Source organism: Chrysochloris asiatica, unplaced genomic scaffold (assembly GCF_000296735.1).
Source record: "Chrysochloris asiatica unplaced genomic scaffold, ChrAsi1.0 scaffold00032, whole genome shotgun sequence".
Taxonomy (NCBI): domain Eukaryota; kingdom Metazoa; phylum Chordata; class Mammalia; order Afrosoricida; family Chrysochloridae; genus Chrysochloris; species Chrysochloris asiatica.
The window spans coordinates 1,527,143-1,542,388 of NW_006408550.1; the positions used below are offsets into that span (position 1 = coordinate 1,527,143).

At 39.0% G+C, this 15,246-nt stretch overlaps 1 protein-coding gene and 1 pseudogene across 1 annotated transcript in view; both read right to left on the bottom strand.

Moving 5' to 3' along the window:
• Window positions 1-747: 747 nt before the first annotated feature.
• LAMB4 (laminin, beta 4) overlaps window positions 748-15,246 on the bottom strand; it is a 108,922-nt gene continuing 94,423 nt past the window's right edge. The window contains exons 29-33 of the mRNA XM_006859276.1: window positions 14,060-14,249; window positions 12,389-12,527; window positions 6,983-7,156; window positions 5,069-5,222; window positions 748-887 (exon numbers count right to left, since the gene is read on the bottom strand). Of these exons, the coding sequence (XP_006859338.1) occupies window positions 748-887; window positions 5,069-5,222; window positions 6,983-7,156; window positions 12,389-12,527; window positions 14,060-14,249 (797 nt within the window). The remainder of the gene's footprint in view (window positions 888-5,068; window positions 5,223-6,982; window positions 7,157-12,388; window positions 12,528-14,059; window positions 14,250-15,246) is intronic.
• On the bottom strand, window positions 9,860-11,414 carry LOC102838172 (annotated as a pseudogene).

Sequence of the window (15,246 nt, forward strand, 5' to 3'; positions counted from 1 at the left end):
TCATGTAAACTCTCGAGTCACAATGAAAACTTAAAAAAAAAAAAGTCAATGCAAAGTAAGTTACATTTTGAACTATATGCATTTTACTCAGAATAACAGCTTTACAAATAAAAGCAAATCCCCATGAAATTATTAAGAAAGGGCAATCTAGTACTTGCCACCACATTTGGTCCATCCCAGTATTAGAGATGAGTCCTAAGTGGTGCAGTTGACTGCTAACCAAATGATGTGAGGTTTAAGTGCATCCAGAAGTGCCTCAGTGGAAAAGTTTGGTGATTTACATCAGAAAAATCAGCCATTGAAGCCCTATGGATCTCAGTTCTACTCTGACACACATGGGGCCACCATGAATTGGAACTGACTCCATGGCAACTGGTAGTCTTAGAGATATTTATTTAAAAGTTTAGAGTCATTTGATTGCAATGGGTTTAAGCAAATACATATGCTTATTTAAATTTTACTTGTTATGCATTAACCAGTTATTTTTAAGTTAGGAAAGGCAAAGGGAGGCAAGAGGAAGGGTTTTTCTGAAGCCAGCATCAATCTCGGTTTCCTCTTTCTACTACACATGAAGTAGTGCATCTTGCCTCAGTTCTGCCTGCAGCCACTGAAGCAGATCTATAAGAAGAGGGGCTAGGGAATGGAAGGTGGAAGAGGCTGATGCTCTGCTTCACAAGTTCAGCACCGTTCTGTGTGCTTGCGCATCAGCAGCCAGTAACTAGGGCACAGGCATTTGCTACTTTAGCTCTAACTATAGCAGGTAGCATATTTATTTTCTCGCTCAATAATTTCATTTTTAATGGCAATTACTTGATCTTCCAAATGTTTCAGTTGATCAGCTTTTTCTTGTTTGCTTAGATTCAAGTCTTGAATCTTCTTTTCTAAATCTGAAAGAAGAAAATGGAAGAAATGACATATTTCCTGTTTCACAGATCCCCTGTGGATTCCCATATTATAGCAACACAGGGGTCTGTGTACCTGATAAAGATATGTTTATTTTTGTGGTTTGGTTCAATGGATAAAACATTTATTTTCATGAGATGTTTTTAAGGCTTCCACAGACATCAAAGCAAATTGATGTGAAAAAACATGTTTTATATCTAAAGGCCTTTATCAAGCTGAGTCTGTTGTTAGAGTTGAAAAGACAGATGATGAACCATGACTGGTTTTGGTGAAGTTCAGTATTGCTCTTTTAACTTCACTTTAGAGTCTACTCTACTCTTCTGCCACTGGGCGCTTCTTGTTTATTAGAAAGAGATGTCTGTGGAATCCCAGTAGGGAGTCCCTTGGGAGCACTGAAGTTAAGAGAGTGAAGAATGGGCCCCACCCTACAACCAGGGCTCTATTGAGTCAGTCAGGGTCACAAATCATTAATTCCATAAAAAGGACTGAAATTTTCATTTCATCAATCTCTTCTGTTGATAGGAAACCTATGAATGGTGGTTTCACTCATCTGCCCATCTATCTATCCATCCATCCATCCACACATTCATTTCTTCATTCTTAATCCCTCAAATACCTGAGAATTCCTCTAAATCTAACAAGAGGCATAGAGTAATAGTGTAAGATGTCCCTTGGAGCTGTAAGTATCAGTATGAAGTGACCTTTAGAAAAGAAACTCTGATGTTAGGCTAGAGTGGAACATCTAGAACAAGGAAAGTGATTGTCCCTTTTTACTTGGTCAGATTATAGCCAACCTGAGTTTGGTTTTGGGTAATTGTCTAATTGGCATGTGTTTAGAGGAAAAAAACAGAAATTTGAAATTGCCCTGTGAACAAATGTTGAATCAACTGGTGATGTTTCAGATGAAGAAAAGAAGAGTGTGGGCATGTGCCATAGCAATTGTCAGGTATTTGAAAGGCAAGCTCAGGAAAGTAGGATAGATACGTTCTCTGTCCTCCTGGGGAATTAGAACAAAAACCAGCAGGTGAAGGCTCCATGAAGGAAGATTTTGTGTGAACATTAGGAAGAACTTTCTAATAGCTACAACTGTTCAAAGTCTAAATGGCTACTGTAGAAAGTGGTGAGACTTCTGTCACTGGAAAATTTCAAATGTAGGTCATTTGGAATGGAAAAGTAGGTTCAGCACTGGAAGTGCACTAGAATTCAAAATTGCGTTTTACCAAATAAGTTCATGTGATTGTGCTGGTTACTTTGCATTTGCCCCACCAGGTCCAATTTTCACCATTTCTGTGTCTTAGAAAGTCAGGCTCTCTTGTCCTCTGGCTCACATTCACATTTGTCCAGTGAATGGAGCTGATAAGTGACCAGAGTCTGGGAAGAGTGAGCAGTCACCATGCATGGTTTGGGCTGTTGTTCTATATCTCAACTCCAGCTCCTGCAGAGAGGCCTCTTCCCTAAGGCTGGAGTTTCCACTGGGCTCCGGCTACATTCTTGTCATCCCTTTCTTCTTCAGTCCTGGGATGCTAATAGCTTCTACCTGCTGCTAGTCATCCCATAACTCAGTACTCTTTGTTGATTCCCTTAACTCTGCTGGTAGATTAAGAATGATCATACAGTCGTTCTACTTCCTCCCATCAAGAAGGAGAGTCTATTTATCCTTTCCTCCCAAACGTGAGCTTTGCACTTTGCTTTGACCAATATAATGTTGCGGGGCCTCAAGAGCACATGCAGTTTCTGCTCTTCTTTTTGTGGGACCCTGAAACAACCAGGCTGCAAAGCAGCCATACAGAGAGAATTCCAGCAGTCCAGGGCAGCCCCATCCCATGCTGTCCTGCCAGCATCCAGCCATTGGGTAACCCGGGTGAGACCTGCAGAGAACTTCCCAGGCAACCCAGAGAATCAAAAACATGGCTTTTGACTTCAGTCATTAAATTTTGTGGTGGTTTGTTATAGGGTAAATAGATACTGGAGACAACTTTGTTTATAATATGTTATATTTACATATGCCCAAGTATGCTTTCTATGTCTTATGACCCTGACAGACCTGATAGATCCCTAATCGTAGGGTAGGGCCCATTCTTCATTCCTTTAACATCGGTGCTGCTAAAGGACTCCCTACTGGGATTCCATGGCCAACTCTTTCTAATAAACAAGAACACGGCAGGACAAGAGTAGAGTAGACAGCCAAATCCATGTCTTACCTTTGTATTCTGTTGAATTGTGAAAATATCCTTAAAGTGAAAAAAAAACCCACACCGAATGGCTTGTTTTCAACCTGTCTGAGAACTTAAACTCTTCCAACGTAATTTCAGGAGCTATAGGAGTTTTTAATCTTTGGGGATAAGTGGAAATAATTTGGACCCTGATGTGAAACACGAGACAGAAATATCCTCCCCATGTGTTTGCTTCTGCAGTAATGAACAATGACTGGGAATATTAAAAAATGATTCTCATGAAGCAATCTATGGAGTACAAGTTAAAAAATATTCTATGACTTTATTACTGGATTAACTCTGGAAAATTCCAGTTATTTCCTTTGAAAATTTATTAGAAAAGTATTAAAAAATTACCCACAAACTCACTACTTAAAAAATAATGATGTGAAAGTAAAAATGGAGTTTTTTCCTTTCTGCTCTCCCCTGAGAGATCAGTAGATAACATACCCGAGTTTGGTATGTCTTTTCTTTGATTGTAGCCTACACTAACGTTGCATTTCCATTTTTTTCATGCCATAGTGATGATATAAGTAGTTGTAAGGCCAAAGACTCATAACAAAGGAGCAGTTATACAAGTGAACAGTTTGGATATTTAAGAATTACTTAAATTCCAAATGAATATAATTAATTTTGAAGTTTTGAGAGACAATAAATACAACCACCACTAAATTTGGTACCCGTCATGATTTGATCATTTTTTGATGATGTAGAGTCAGTTAAGAACATGAAGATTGTCTGAAGAAACCACTATGAATATCAATTCTGGGAAGAAAAAAAGATCTGATGAACTGTCTGATGCTATGTGTTCTATGTTTACTACACTTTGTGTATACCAGAGTTCCATGTCCATGAAAATCTTTGTCTAAAATATGATCTCTTTCAGAATGACTACCAATAAATCTATGCTAGATGACACAGTGCCCTGATAGCACATCACACTGACCCAGAAGGAATTACTGGAGTGAGAGGAAAAATAACCAGCCTACTCAGGACCTCCCAACTTTCGCATGATGATGTTTTGGGTTAGATCATTCTTTCTTGTGGGGTGCTATCCTATGCATTGTAGGATGTTTATTTTATCAGCACTCCTGGCCTACCCAGCAGATGCCAGTAGCTCCCCTCTCCCCTCCCCCTGAAGTTGTGACAAGCAAAAATATCTTCAGACATTGCCAAATATTCCCTGGGGTAAAATTCCTCCCAGTTGAGTGTGATGAGGATAAGGACATTTCAAGGTGACCAGAAGCAATCTCAGTTTGTCAGTGATGAATACAGACTCATTTATTAACATCGCAAGGTGGACGGCTCAAATCCACCAGCCATTCTTCGGAAACTCTATACGGGGTCAGTGTGAGTCAGAACTGACATGACAACACTTAACAACAACAACAACACAAAGAACCCTGGTGTGCAGTGGATTAAGCATTTGCCAACTGAAAGTATAGAGGTTCAAACCCCACCAGCTGCTCCACAGGAGAAAGATGAGACTATCTGCTCATGTAAAGGTTTACAGACTCAGAAAATCCACAGAGAAGTTCTGCTTTGTCATAGGTCCTTGTGAGTCGGAATCATCTCCATGGCAGCAGGGAGGCAAAACCGTGCCAGAAGTCAAAAGCACAAACCCAGTTCCTATGTCTTTATCCTCAGCTGACTCACACATGGTTTAATTGGGTCAAGGACAAATTGAAGATAGAATCATGCAGTTGCCAAACTAGTTGGGGTGGGTAAAAGAAGACTAATCATCATCAAGCTGATTACAACTCGGAGTGACCCTATAAAGAGATTCTGAGCTTGTAAATCTTTACGGGACCAGAAAGCCTCATCTTTCTCCAGAAGTCTCATTGTCCTCCCATGGATCAGTTAGTGGATTTGAACTGCTGATCTTGCTGTTAGCAGTCCAGTGCTTACCCTACAATGCCACCAGAGCCCCTTAAAAAAAAAACAATGTATACCTGTTATTCGTCTCATCTTGTCCTCTGTATCTCCTGCCAATTTTTCTGCAGCATCTTTGAGCTGTTTCAGTTTCCCCAGTGTTTCCTTTGTCAGTCCTATAGAGCTCGTCTTATGTTGAAGATTAGCATATTGGTTTTTTAGCTCAAGAAACACCTGTAATAAACCAACACTCCCATTATCCAAAAATATTTATAAAGCATGTACACATGTATGATGATTCCCCAGTCACTATCATAAAAGGGACACAGTGAAGCCATAATCTACTTACTATGCCTGAATCACTCTTAAATTTCTAGTGGGGCATGTTTTTTAGGTTAAGAAATGTTAGCTTAACTAAACAATAAAACATCTTTGTTGCAAAATATCAATCATTACTCCATGTTAAGGCAACTGTTTCTGGGACACCAGTTGTTAAGCCCTGCTATGGTAAGTGCTGTAGAGTTGGTTCCGACTCATAGTGACCCTATATAGGATTTCCAAGCAGCAACTGGTGAGTTTGAACCACCAACCTTGTGGTTCAAACCGATCTTGTGGTCCAGTGCTTTATCCCACAGCGCTGTGTTAAGGTGGGACAGAAATGACCCAATTTATACTCATGACAAATCTATGATTAGGTTGAACAGTTGCAAGATTAAGGAGGAATGGGTGGTGAAGAATAAGGCAACAAGGATACAACATTCAGTTGGTAAAAGGTATGGGAGAAATGAGGTAGAAAGGGTCCTGGATCTGAAGATCTTCCTTTGGAAATCTTTGGGGTCAGCTTGTGTGGTTGACAACCTAGAATCTGAGTTGTTATTGTTAAGTGCCATCAAGTCGGTTCCGATTCGTTGTGACCCTGCATAGGGTTTCTGAGGAGTGGTTGGTGAGTTTGAACCACTGACCTTGTGGTTCAAGCAGACCTTTCGGTCCAGTGCTTATCCAACAGTGTCATACCTTCAAAAAGTCCATGGCAAATAGAATGAAAAGATAGTGAAAATTTCCTACAAACTTTATGTAACCTCTTCGTATTAAGCACATGAATAAAGGATTAAGCCAGGACATAGGTTGTGAGGGATGGGCAGGAAATAACTTACTCAACTTGTGTCCCATAGAAAATGTCCTCCACCCCCAAGTCAGTGGAAAATTACCCCAGCACATTAGGACTCAAAAGCAACAGAATATAGGCAAATTGCAAAAACACTTTAACATTGTTTTCTTTTGTTTCAACTACCATATTAATGCATTAAACCACTAATTTCCTGCTAAGAAAATGAGTTGATAGATTCTTTCAGCAACCTAAATTAATGGGCCACTTTCCACAACTGTTTAATTAACCTACTCTGATTTTGGTAACTTGATCTCTGTTCTTTGGCATGTGACTTTCACTGACTTTTTCTCTATGTTATGTGAACTAATGAGCATAAAGGGCAAATATAGACAATGTAATCAAATGCCATAAAGTTTGAAATTTGGCAGTCCAGGAGAAACTTGATTTATGAATTGTTAGACCAGGACCTGGTGTGGCGCTGGAGGAAAAGCACTTGACCGCAAGATCAGTGGTTCAAGCTCACCAGCCACTCCTCGGAAGTCCTATATAGAATCGCTATGGGTTGGAACTGACTCGATGGCACTTAACAGCAACAACAGCAGATCAATACCCCACTAAGAACCCTGCGATGGGGAGATGGCGAGAAGACACTCTACCATGATTTGACCAGAGGTCTTGTGCTTCTACAAAAGCCATCTTCGACTGCAAGAGCCTTCAGACCCAACAAGTTCCCTATGAACATAAACCATTTAATCACGTACAGCATTAAAGGAAAAGCTGACAAACAACACACAAATCTGGATTTAGCGTTTGTCTAAATGTCAAGGATTGTCCTTCAAAGAAGTACAGTTTGTCTATTCTTGGTGGCCGTGGTAGGACTAATGACCTTCTTCATGTCCCCCGCCTGGCGTTGAGCGGATTCAGCCTGAGCTTTCGCACTGGCAGCTTGGTCTTGATTCCTTTGTGACTTGCTCCTCAGAAGGTCAAGTCCATCTTTCAGCTCCGACTGCTGCTGTGCCAAGTCCAGCTCATTCTTAGCCTTTGTGGCTCTATTTTCAACCTGTTGTTAATTTAAAGACCAGAAAGGGGAAAATCTCATTGTGCAGCAAGAAACAAACAAGAAAATGCACAATATATTAACCTCTCTGAAAATAAACTAGGTAGAAAGGAAAAGAAAATACTGCCTCCTCTTTTTCTGTTCCATTTATTTTTTTAAATGTCATAATAAAATATTTCAAATATACAAGGGTCTAGAAGATGATGCCTATTCATATGCTCACCAGCCAGTTGAAGAAGAAAATATTAAAAGTGACCTGAAGTCCTCATTGTACCATTTCCCATTGACTCCTGTCTCTCTCTCATCGTGGTAACCATGTGCTGAATCTAATCTATGTCTTTTACTATATGCCTTTTACTATACACTATATAGTGTTCCTAGGAGTCCTGGTGGCGCTGTGGGTTAATACACCAGACTGCAAAACCGTTTGAACTGCAAGGTCTGCGGCTCAAGCTCACTAGCTGCTCCTCAGAAACCCTATACAGGGTCGCTATGGGTCGGAACTGACTTGATGGCACTTAACAACATATAGTGTTCCTAACAATATGTAGTTTTTATTTTTTAACATCTGCGACTTTTTTTTTTTTTAATTCAAAATTATGCTTGTGTGGATAATCTATGTTGATTTGCATAGCTCTCATTCTTTCATTTTTATCAATTTAAAACAGTCCATTGTTAGGACCCACAACAATTTATTTTTCTGTTCTCCAGTTATAATTGTGAACATTTTATACTTGTTTCTTATCTAATTCTTGTTTCTTATTTCAGTGACTATTTTATCATATCTAGAAGTACTATTTGGATTAGAAACATCTGATTGGTCATTTGTTATAATTTTTTGTGTATTGTTCATTGGCCGAATGTTGATAACTTTTATTTTCTTAACAAGGACACTTGTATATTCTATATCTAATAAAGCCAGAATCCACATCTCTGGCATTCTGACCCTGTGGCTTATCGATTCTGATGGCTCTCATTTATGGAGTTTTTTTTTTTTTTTATGTTTTTTGCAGGAATGCTCTAAGGCTTGTTTTTAGGGTATATTCCTTCAAAGAGGATTTGTGTTTGTTCCTATCAGGAATCTGGAGAACTACTAAGCCAAAGCCACTTTAAAGGAAATTTTTAGCTCGAGATTTTTGGGCCATGCAATAGTGTTATTCTAGCCCCAACTCATGTGTGAGTCAGCTTGTGGTTAGGAATCCATACTGGAGCGTTTTCCCTCTCTACCCAGAGACATGTTTCATTACAGGCTCTTTCTGTGTGTGTGTGCAGAAGTTTATCAAGTTCATTGAGAGCTTTGTCTTCTGGGTTCCAGCTCTATGAAGGAGTCTTGTCCCATTCTTATATGGTCTTTGTTCCCTGTCTCTGATGTCTGGTGTTCAGGAAACCAAAAGCTCTCCTGCACCATGGCCTGCCAACGTCGTCTGTTGTGTGCTTCAGTGCGTGGTTTCCTCTCTGGATGAATGCTTCCCTGTTATTTTGCCACTAAGGATTTCCTTAGATTCTTATTAGATCAGCTATTAATTTTAAGAAAAATTTAAAATATCGTATCTAAATTTATTTCTTTTTATTGTTTAACTACTAGAAGGATTTCTCAGGGTATTGATCTGCTATATTGGTAGAAATGTAAACCCCTTCCACTGCCCTCGGGCATATGTAGGAGAGGTTTTCTGGAGCAAGGGTCAACAAACTTTTGTAAAGGGTCAGATAACAAATATTGGAGCTTTATTGGTCCATATAGTCTATGTTGCAACTACTCAATAATACCATTGTAGGGCAAAAGCAGCCATAGATAACATATAAGTGAATGAAGACTATGACTTTATTCCAATAAAACTTTATTACTTTGTTGATAAAAACAGTCAGCAGTCAGATTTGACTCATGGACTATAGTTTGTTAAATATATGCTTAGAAAGGGAAAACATGAAGGCCCTAATTTTGGTTTTCTTACTCTAAATATTCTACTTCATGTTATAAGCGGTTTAGTGTATGTCACACTACTCCTGTTGTGTTGCTTTCTGCTTTTCTTCTCAAGGTGCATGTAGTTGGATATACAGAAAACAGCTGAAGAATAGAGGCTGAGTAACTCCCAATGTGCTAGGAACCTTGGAGGAAGAAGATTTCACACCAAGAAGCTCAGCTGTGGGACTGGATTCTAACTATCCTGCCCTCCATGTGCAAGGATTCTGTTCCCTTTGTTCATTATGTGGATTAAACCATGGCCTTGCTCCCAAAGAACCTGGGATGCAACAATTCCTTTTTTTTTTTTTTCCACAAGGAATATCATTTTATTACTGTAATCACAAAATCTTAATTTCTGTACAGGAGTGTGTAAGTGAACATTAATTAATGCATTGATAATTCACTTAATAAAGATCAGATAAAACATACTATAGGAATATAATGTAAAGAAAAACACTGTAAAATTTCTGGCCTTGCAGTGCACTTTTCAGTGCAAGTATTTAAGACACAACAGTATTCAATTCAGCAAAGTATTGCAGAATGTCATGCCAAAGTCCATTCAAAGAGGGTCAGGACATGCAGCTTGTAATAAAATGTCAGCATGTGTGTTTATATATATACACACACATGTAATTCACAAAATATATAGTGGTTTATTAAGAGGGTTTTAAATGATTTCATTGTGGAATTCAGCATAACTGGAACAAACATCCAAGGTCTTCTTAACAGGGATCATATTCTTGCTAGGCAATGGCTTTGGCTTCAGGTAGAAATGCCTCCCAGTATTTTATCAGCTGTTGCTGTGTTTGCACTAATGATTCTAAGTACTTGATAATAACAATTTTAAAATCTTTCACTCGTTCTTTCTCAAATCTTCCCACTTCTTTTTGAATCGTTTTAGAGATCTGTTCAAAATCTCTTTCTCCTTGTTGCACTTTGGCCTCCCACTCTCTTATTTCATTCTTAGCTTGCTGTATTTTATCTGGTTTGTTAGCACCATTATTTTTGCCTCCGTTTCACGTTTTTGAGCAAAGTAATTTGAGCACCTTCCCATTTCTGCCAGCACTTCATTCGATGGTCAAACACATCTTTCACTGCAGCAATAAGACGAATGTAGTCCTAAGAAGTTCTGAAAACACATAGAAGTCAGCAAAAGCTTGTTCTTGACGTAACTGATCTATCTTCTCCTCATCCTCAGCAAGTTGTGACAAAGCTCTAGATAAAGCAGTATGATCCTGAGAGTTACTTAACATGGCAGCACTTTTAGCAAAGGCAGCTGTGTTGACTGAAAGTTCTTTTCTATGACAGACCAAGGCTTCAACACTGGCATGAAGTTTCCTAAGTTGCTGATTCAGATTCTCAAATTACTGCTGCTTTTCTTCAAACCAGGCATCTGATTCATTCATCTTGATTGTCATTTTGTTGACAGCGTCAGCAGCCTTGTTCACCATCCTCAATATTCTGGCTCCACTCAGCCTGTGTATTAACTGCTCTAGGCAGCTCAGAGCTTTCCAAGAACTACCTTAAATCAGGATCTTATAGTAAAGTTGGATATGTTACTGTTCATTAAAGATACTGTTCAAGAGCTGCTCTCCGTTTTTCTACAGATTCAGTGGATGAGGAATCTTTTTTACCCACTTTGATCTTGGTCATGCCTACTATACTCTTTTCTGGAGCTGGTGGCACAATATAGCCAACATGTAAATACTTGCTTGCTAATTTGCTATGCAAGCCAAGAAAGTCACTGAATCTTCTTTTAACTGAAAATTCACTCTTACTGAACTTAGAAAGGGAAGTCTTTGTGGTCACTCTATATGCCATGTAAGCATTCATGCCATCACCAACTTTCTCAGGATCTGATACACCAATTTCTATATCAAAAATATCTCCATTTGCTTCTTCTTCAATTTCCTCTCTGGATCTATCAAAGATCACAGGAGCGGATACACTCTTTGATTCAATTCTGGATTCAATGAGTGTAGTAGGAGTTATAGGAGTGACGGCAGGAGAAGGTTCTGAAGAGAGGATAGGTTCCCTTTCTGGACTGTCCAAAGAAACTTCTTCTGTGGCTTCTGTAAAAAGATCTTCTCTGTCATCATCTAACACAACTTCTGTGGGTTTTGGACCATTGGAATTTGTACTAATATCTTCTGCAGGAAGACTAGCTGTTTCTGGAGATGATGGACTTGACTCCAGGGTGGAGACAGTGCTGGTGAATAGGTCCTCTCTGTCCTCCAACTCTTCAAAGTCAATGGTCTTACCATCTACCAGTGGAGGAGGCTCCCTTTCGGCCGCCATCTTCGCTCGTCCAGACGATTGCACGAGCGGGGACTCTCAGACTTGTCACACGTGAGCACGCAAGGCTGCCTCAACAATTCCTTTTGAGTAAGATATTCTTTCTGCCTTAGGGTATTCTGATGACATTTCATGCAAATTTAGTTACTTAAACTTTGCAAAAATTAACTCTAGTTCTTTGGTTTGTGAGCTCTGAAAGGTTTCTTCCTTTCCCTGGTGTAGTGTGTTGGACTGTGTCCTCCAAGAAGATATGTTCAAGTACTAGCCCCTGGAGCCTGTGAATGTGAATATTTATAAATAGAATCAATTTAAGATGAGGTCATACTGGATTAGTGGACCCTAAATCCAATGATTGGTGTCTTTATAAGAGAAAGGAGAATACACAGAGACCCAGAGAAACAGAGGAGAAGGCCATGTGAAGAGAGAGGCAGGGATTAGAGTTACACTATCACAAGCCAAGGAAAACCTGGTGCCGCCACAACCTGGAAGACGCAGAGGGATTTTTGTCTCTATCCTTCAGAGAGAGCATGGCTCTTCCAACAGCTTGATTTTAGACTTGTAGTCCCTACAACTGTGAGAAAATAAATGTGGTCTTAAACTGCCATGTTTGTGGTAATTTATTATGGCAATGCTAGGAAACTAGGATGAACTTTGGTCTCAAATCTACCATTCCTTAGCTCTGTGGCCTTGGGCAAGTCATTGAACTTCCCTAGAGTCTCTTAGTTTCAACATCTACAGACTACCTCATCTACAGACACCTGCTCTATCCCCTAAGACTGTTAGACAATTAAATGAAATGATGTTGGAAAGGCTCTTCAAAATACTAAGTCAATGAACAATATCTCCATAACCTTATTTCATCCTCACAATTATCCCATCAGACAGGTTAGCAATGTCACTGGCAGATATAAAAATGACTGTATTGTTTCCACTCTCAAAATCTAACTTGGGATAGTTCAAAGAAGAGAGAGCAATACCTGCAGTACGTTCTTTTCCATTTGTGTTATCTCAGTGGTCAGCTGGGTGATGGTAGAATTTGCCCGTCCTTGAATGATTTGAACTTGTTGCAACGTATTCAACATTTTGTCAAGATTTAATAGTGTATTTGCTGCATTCCTAAAGATATTAGCATGTCAGATTAGATAAATATAAAATTATTCATTTATTTCACCTTGAGAGTTCATTCAGCTCAAGAATGAAACAAAAGCCTGACTGAATTATGTATCAAGCAAATTAAAATTACCCTCAAGCAAGGCAAGGTGCTGAAGTGTTCATTTTGAGAAATAGGTGTATCTAAATGCGAATAAAAATACACATCTATATCACATCTAGTGAATACAGATTTGGATAACTATGGAAATTAAGGACACAAGTGTTGTTTCTTCTTAATTTGTCACATGAAGAGAGGTTTGGGGGATATAACTGTCAATCTTTGAAGATGGAAAAAAGGTCTTCAGCCAGTCTCAGTTTTCTAAATTTCCCGGAATTGAAACCACTCTCCAAATCTTTAACAGAGAGCGGGTGGGAGAGTCAAGAGGCTCCATACGGAGCAAAGAGAGAGCTAAAAGGTCCTGTGCTTTCGGGATGTGTTTATTCAGGTTTCTTTAAGCTTCACTGACATTCCAGCTGCTCAGGGGCCCAGCCACAGGTTAAAATCACAAGCATTTGAAGTGATACAGTCTATTTGACAGAAACGAGCTCACCTTTGGTCAACATTCACCAGATACTAGGTCTATGGACTTAAAACCACCTTTGGAAGAAATGTACCCAGAGAGTGAAAAATCAACAGACCTCTGCAAAGGCATAATTTGAAATGCTTTTGCCCAGAATTGTTGTTGTTGTTATTGTTATGTGCCGTGGAGTCGATTCTGACTCACAGCGACCCTGCACAGGGTTTCCGAGGCTGTAAATCTTTATGAGAGCAGAAAGCCTCATTTTCTCTCGCAGAACAGCTGGTAGTTTCAAACGGCTGACCCTGAGGTTAGCAGCCTGATTCATAACCACTACACTATAGCCTCAACTACAATGAACTAAATTGCAAAAAATCATTTTCCCACCCAAATCATACTCTCTTCCCAGGGATAACATCTTTCCCTATCTCTAACTTTTTCCCTCATGTGTAGAGTGGCAGTCCAAGAATTCTCTTTACTTACAATGCCTCTGCTTCCCTATTTTTTTTTTGCTTCTGTGTTATTCCTGGAACACAAGTGTTCATTTTCCACCACCATATCCTTCTCACTGTATTCTTTTTCTTCTTTTGATTTCCAAAACACTGCTTTTTACAGCAAACTTAGAAAGTAACCCTCCCCCTAAAAAGGTAGAGTAGAAGGAAAAACTCACTGATACTCCTCTCCTGTTCAGCTACTGGCATATAACTAGTATCTGGCATGTGTTGGGATAAAGAGTTAACAGACCAGTGGAAAGGCATTTAGAGTCTAAGCAAAACAGGAAGCAAGTATCTCTCCACAATGCCTTCAATTGTCCACTTTTCCCAGGTACCTCCAAAGAGAGTTTAGCCAATATGGCAACCTAGATCCTGGAGAGTAACTTCATTTGAATGGTATGGCTCCCTAGGCAAATATTTTTTCAGATGACCTTTTAGCAGATGATCTATTAGAGAAGAATGTGAATATTAATGCTGTACTTACTCAGCTGCTTTTGCCTTTACTGAAAGCTTCTGAGTTCTACCTGCTGTTTTATTTAGCTTGTTTTCGTCTTTGCTGTAGTCCTCACAGAGTCGCACAAGCTCCTGGGTTAGATTGTGTGATGTTATTAATAGGTGGATATCAAGTACACGCTTCACAACTTTCTCAATGTCCTCTGGTGGCACGTTTTCCTCTTAAATAAGAAAATGAGTTTTAGGTAGTCATATCATTTGGCCAAGCATCATATCTTATAAATAATAACCACAACAAACTCTAGGTCAGCTAGATGAAGTGAGTGCAGAACTTCTAATGGATGTACCGATTGTCAGTGAAGTCAAGTGAGGAGTGTTAGATTTAGAGTTTGGAAAATGGCTATGGAAAAGCAAGCCTCTTAGGATTTGTTTCCATATCATGTGGTAGCCAAGCTACATTATCTGCAGAGTATTTTCAACTCCATCTCTAGCTACAGTATTTATTGTTAATAGTTATCAGTGTTTAAAACAAACTTCTTCCAAAATAAGACACAATGAATAATGCATCAGATGACTTCTTTTGGTCAGGCATAGAAGGCCAGCAAGAGGATTAGAAAATAGTCAATAATAATCAGTAATAGGATAAGCTATTACTGAACTGCTAACCACAAGGTCGGCAGTTCAAACCCATCAGCCGTTCCTTGGAAACCCTATGTAGGGTGGCTATAGGTGGGAACTGACTTGAAGGCACTTAAGGACAATAGTTAATTATCAACTTTTTAGAGGCTGGAACATAAGTGTTCATCTTCTGTTTTCCATGATATGTCAAATATGAGGGGCTTCAAAAAGTCCATGGACACATTCCATTATCTTTTAATGTAATTTTTTCTACAGATTTTTTGAAGGCCCCTTGTGCTAGCCAGAGTTTGGCAAATCTTGATATATAATTCTGTCAACAGAAAAATGGCAGCATCTTGATGTTAGGAAAAATGATAAAGTCATGGTCTTGGACTTTTCGTTTTTAACAGCAACAAAAAATAATGTAAACACCAAGTTCATTTGTTTGGATTTTAAATGAAATTCTATGATTTATTAGTAAATTAATCATATTCAGAAAATCATACTTTTTAGCATAGCATTCTTATTTTAGGATTATTGTCATTAATAAATTTAAAACCAAGGCATAAATAGTTTCTGATTTAGGCATGTCATTTTCAA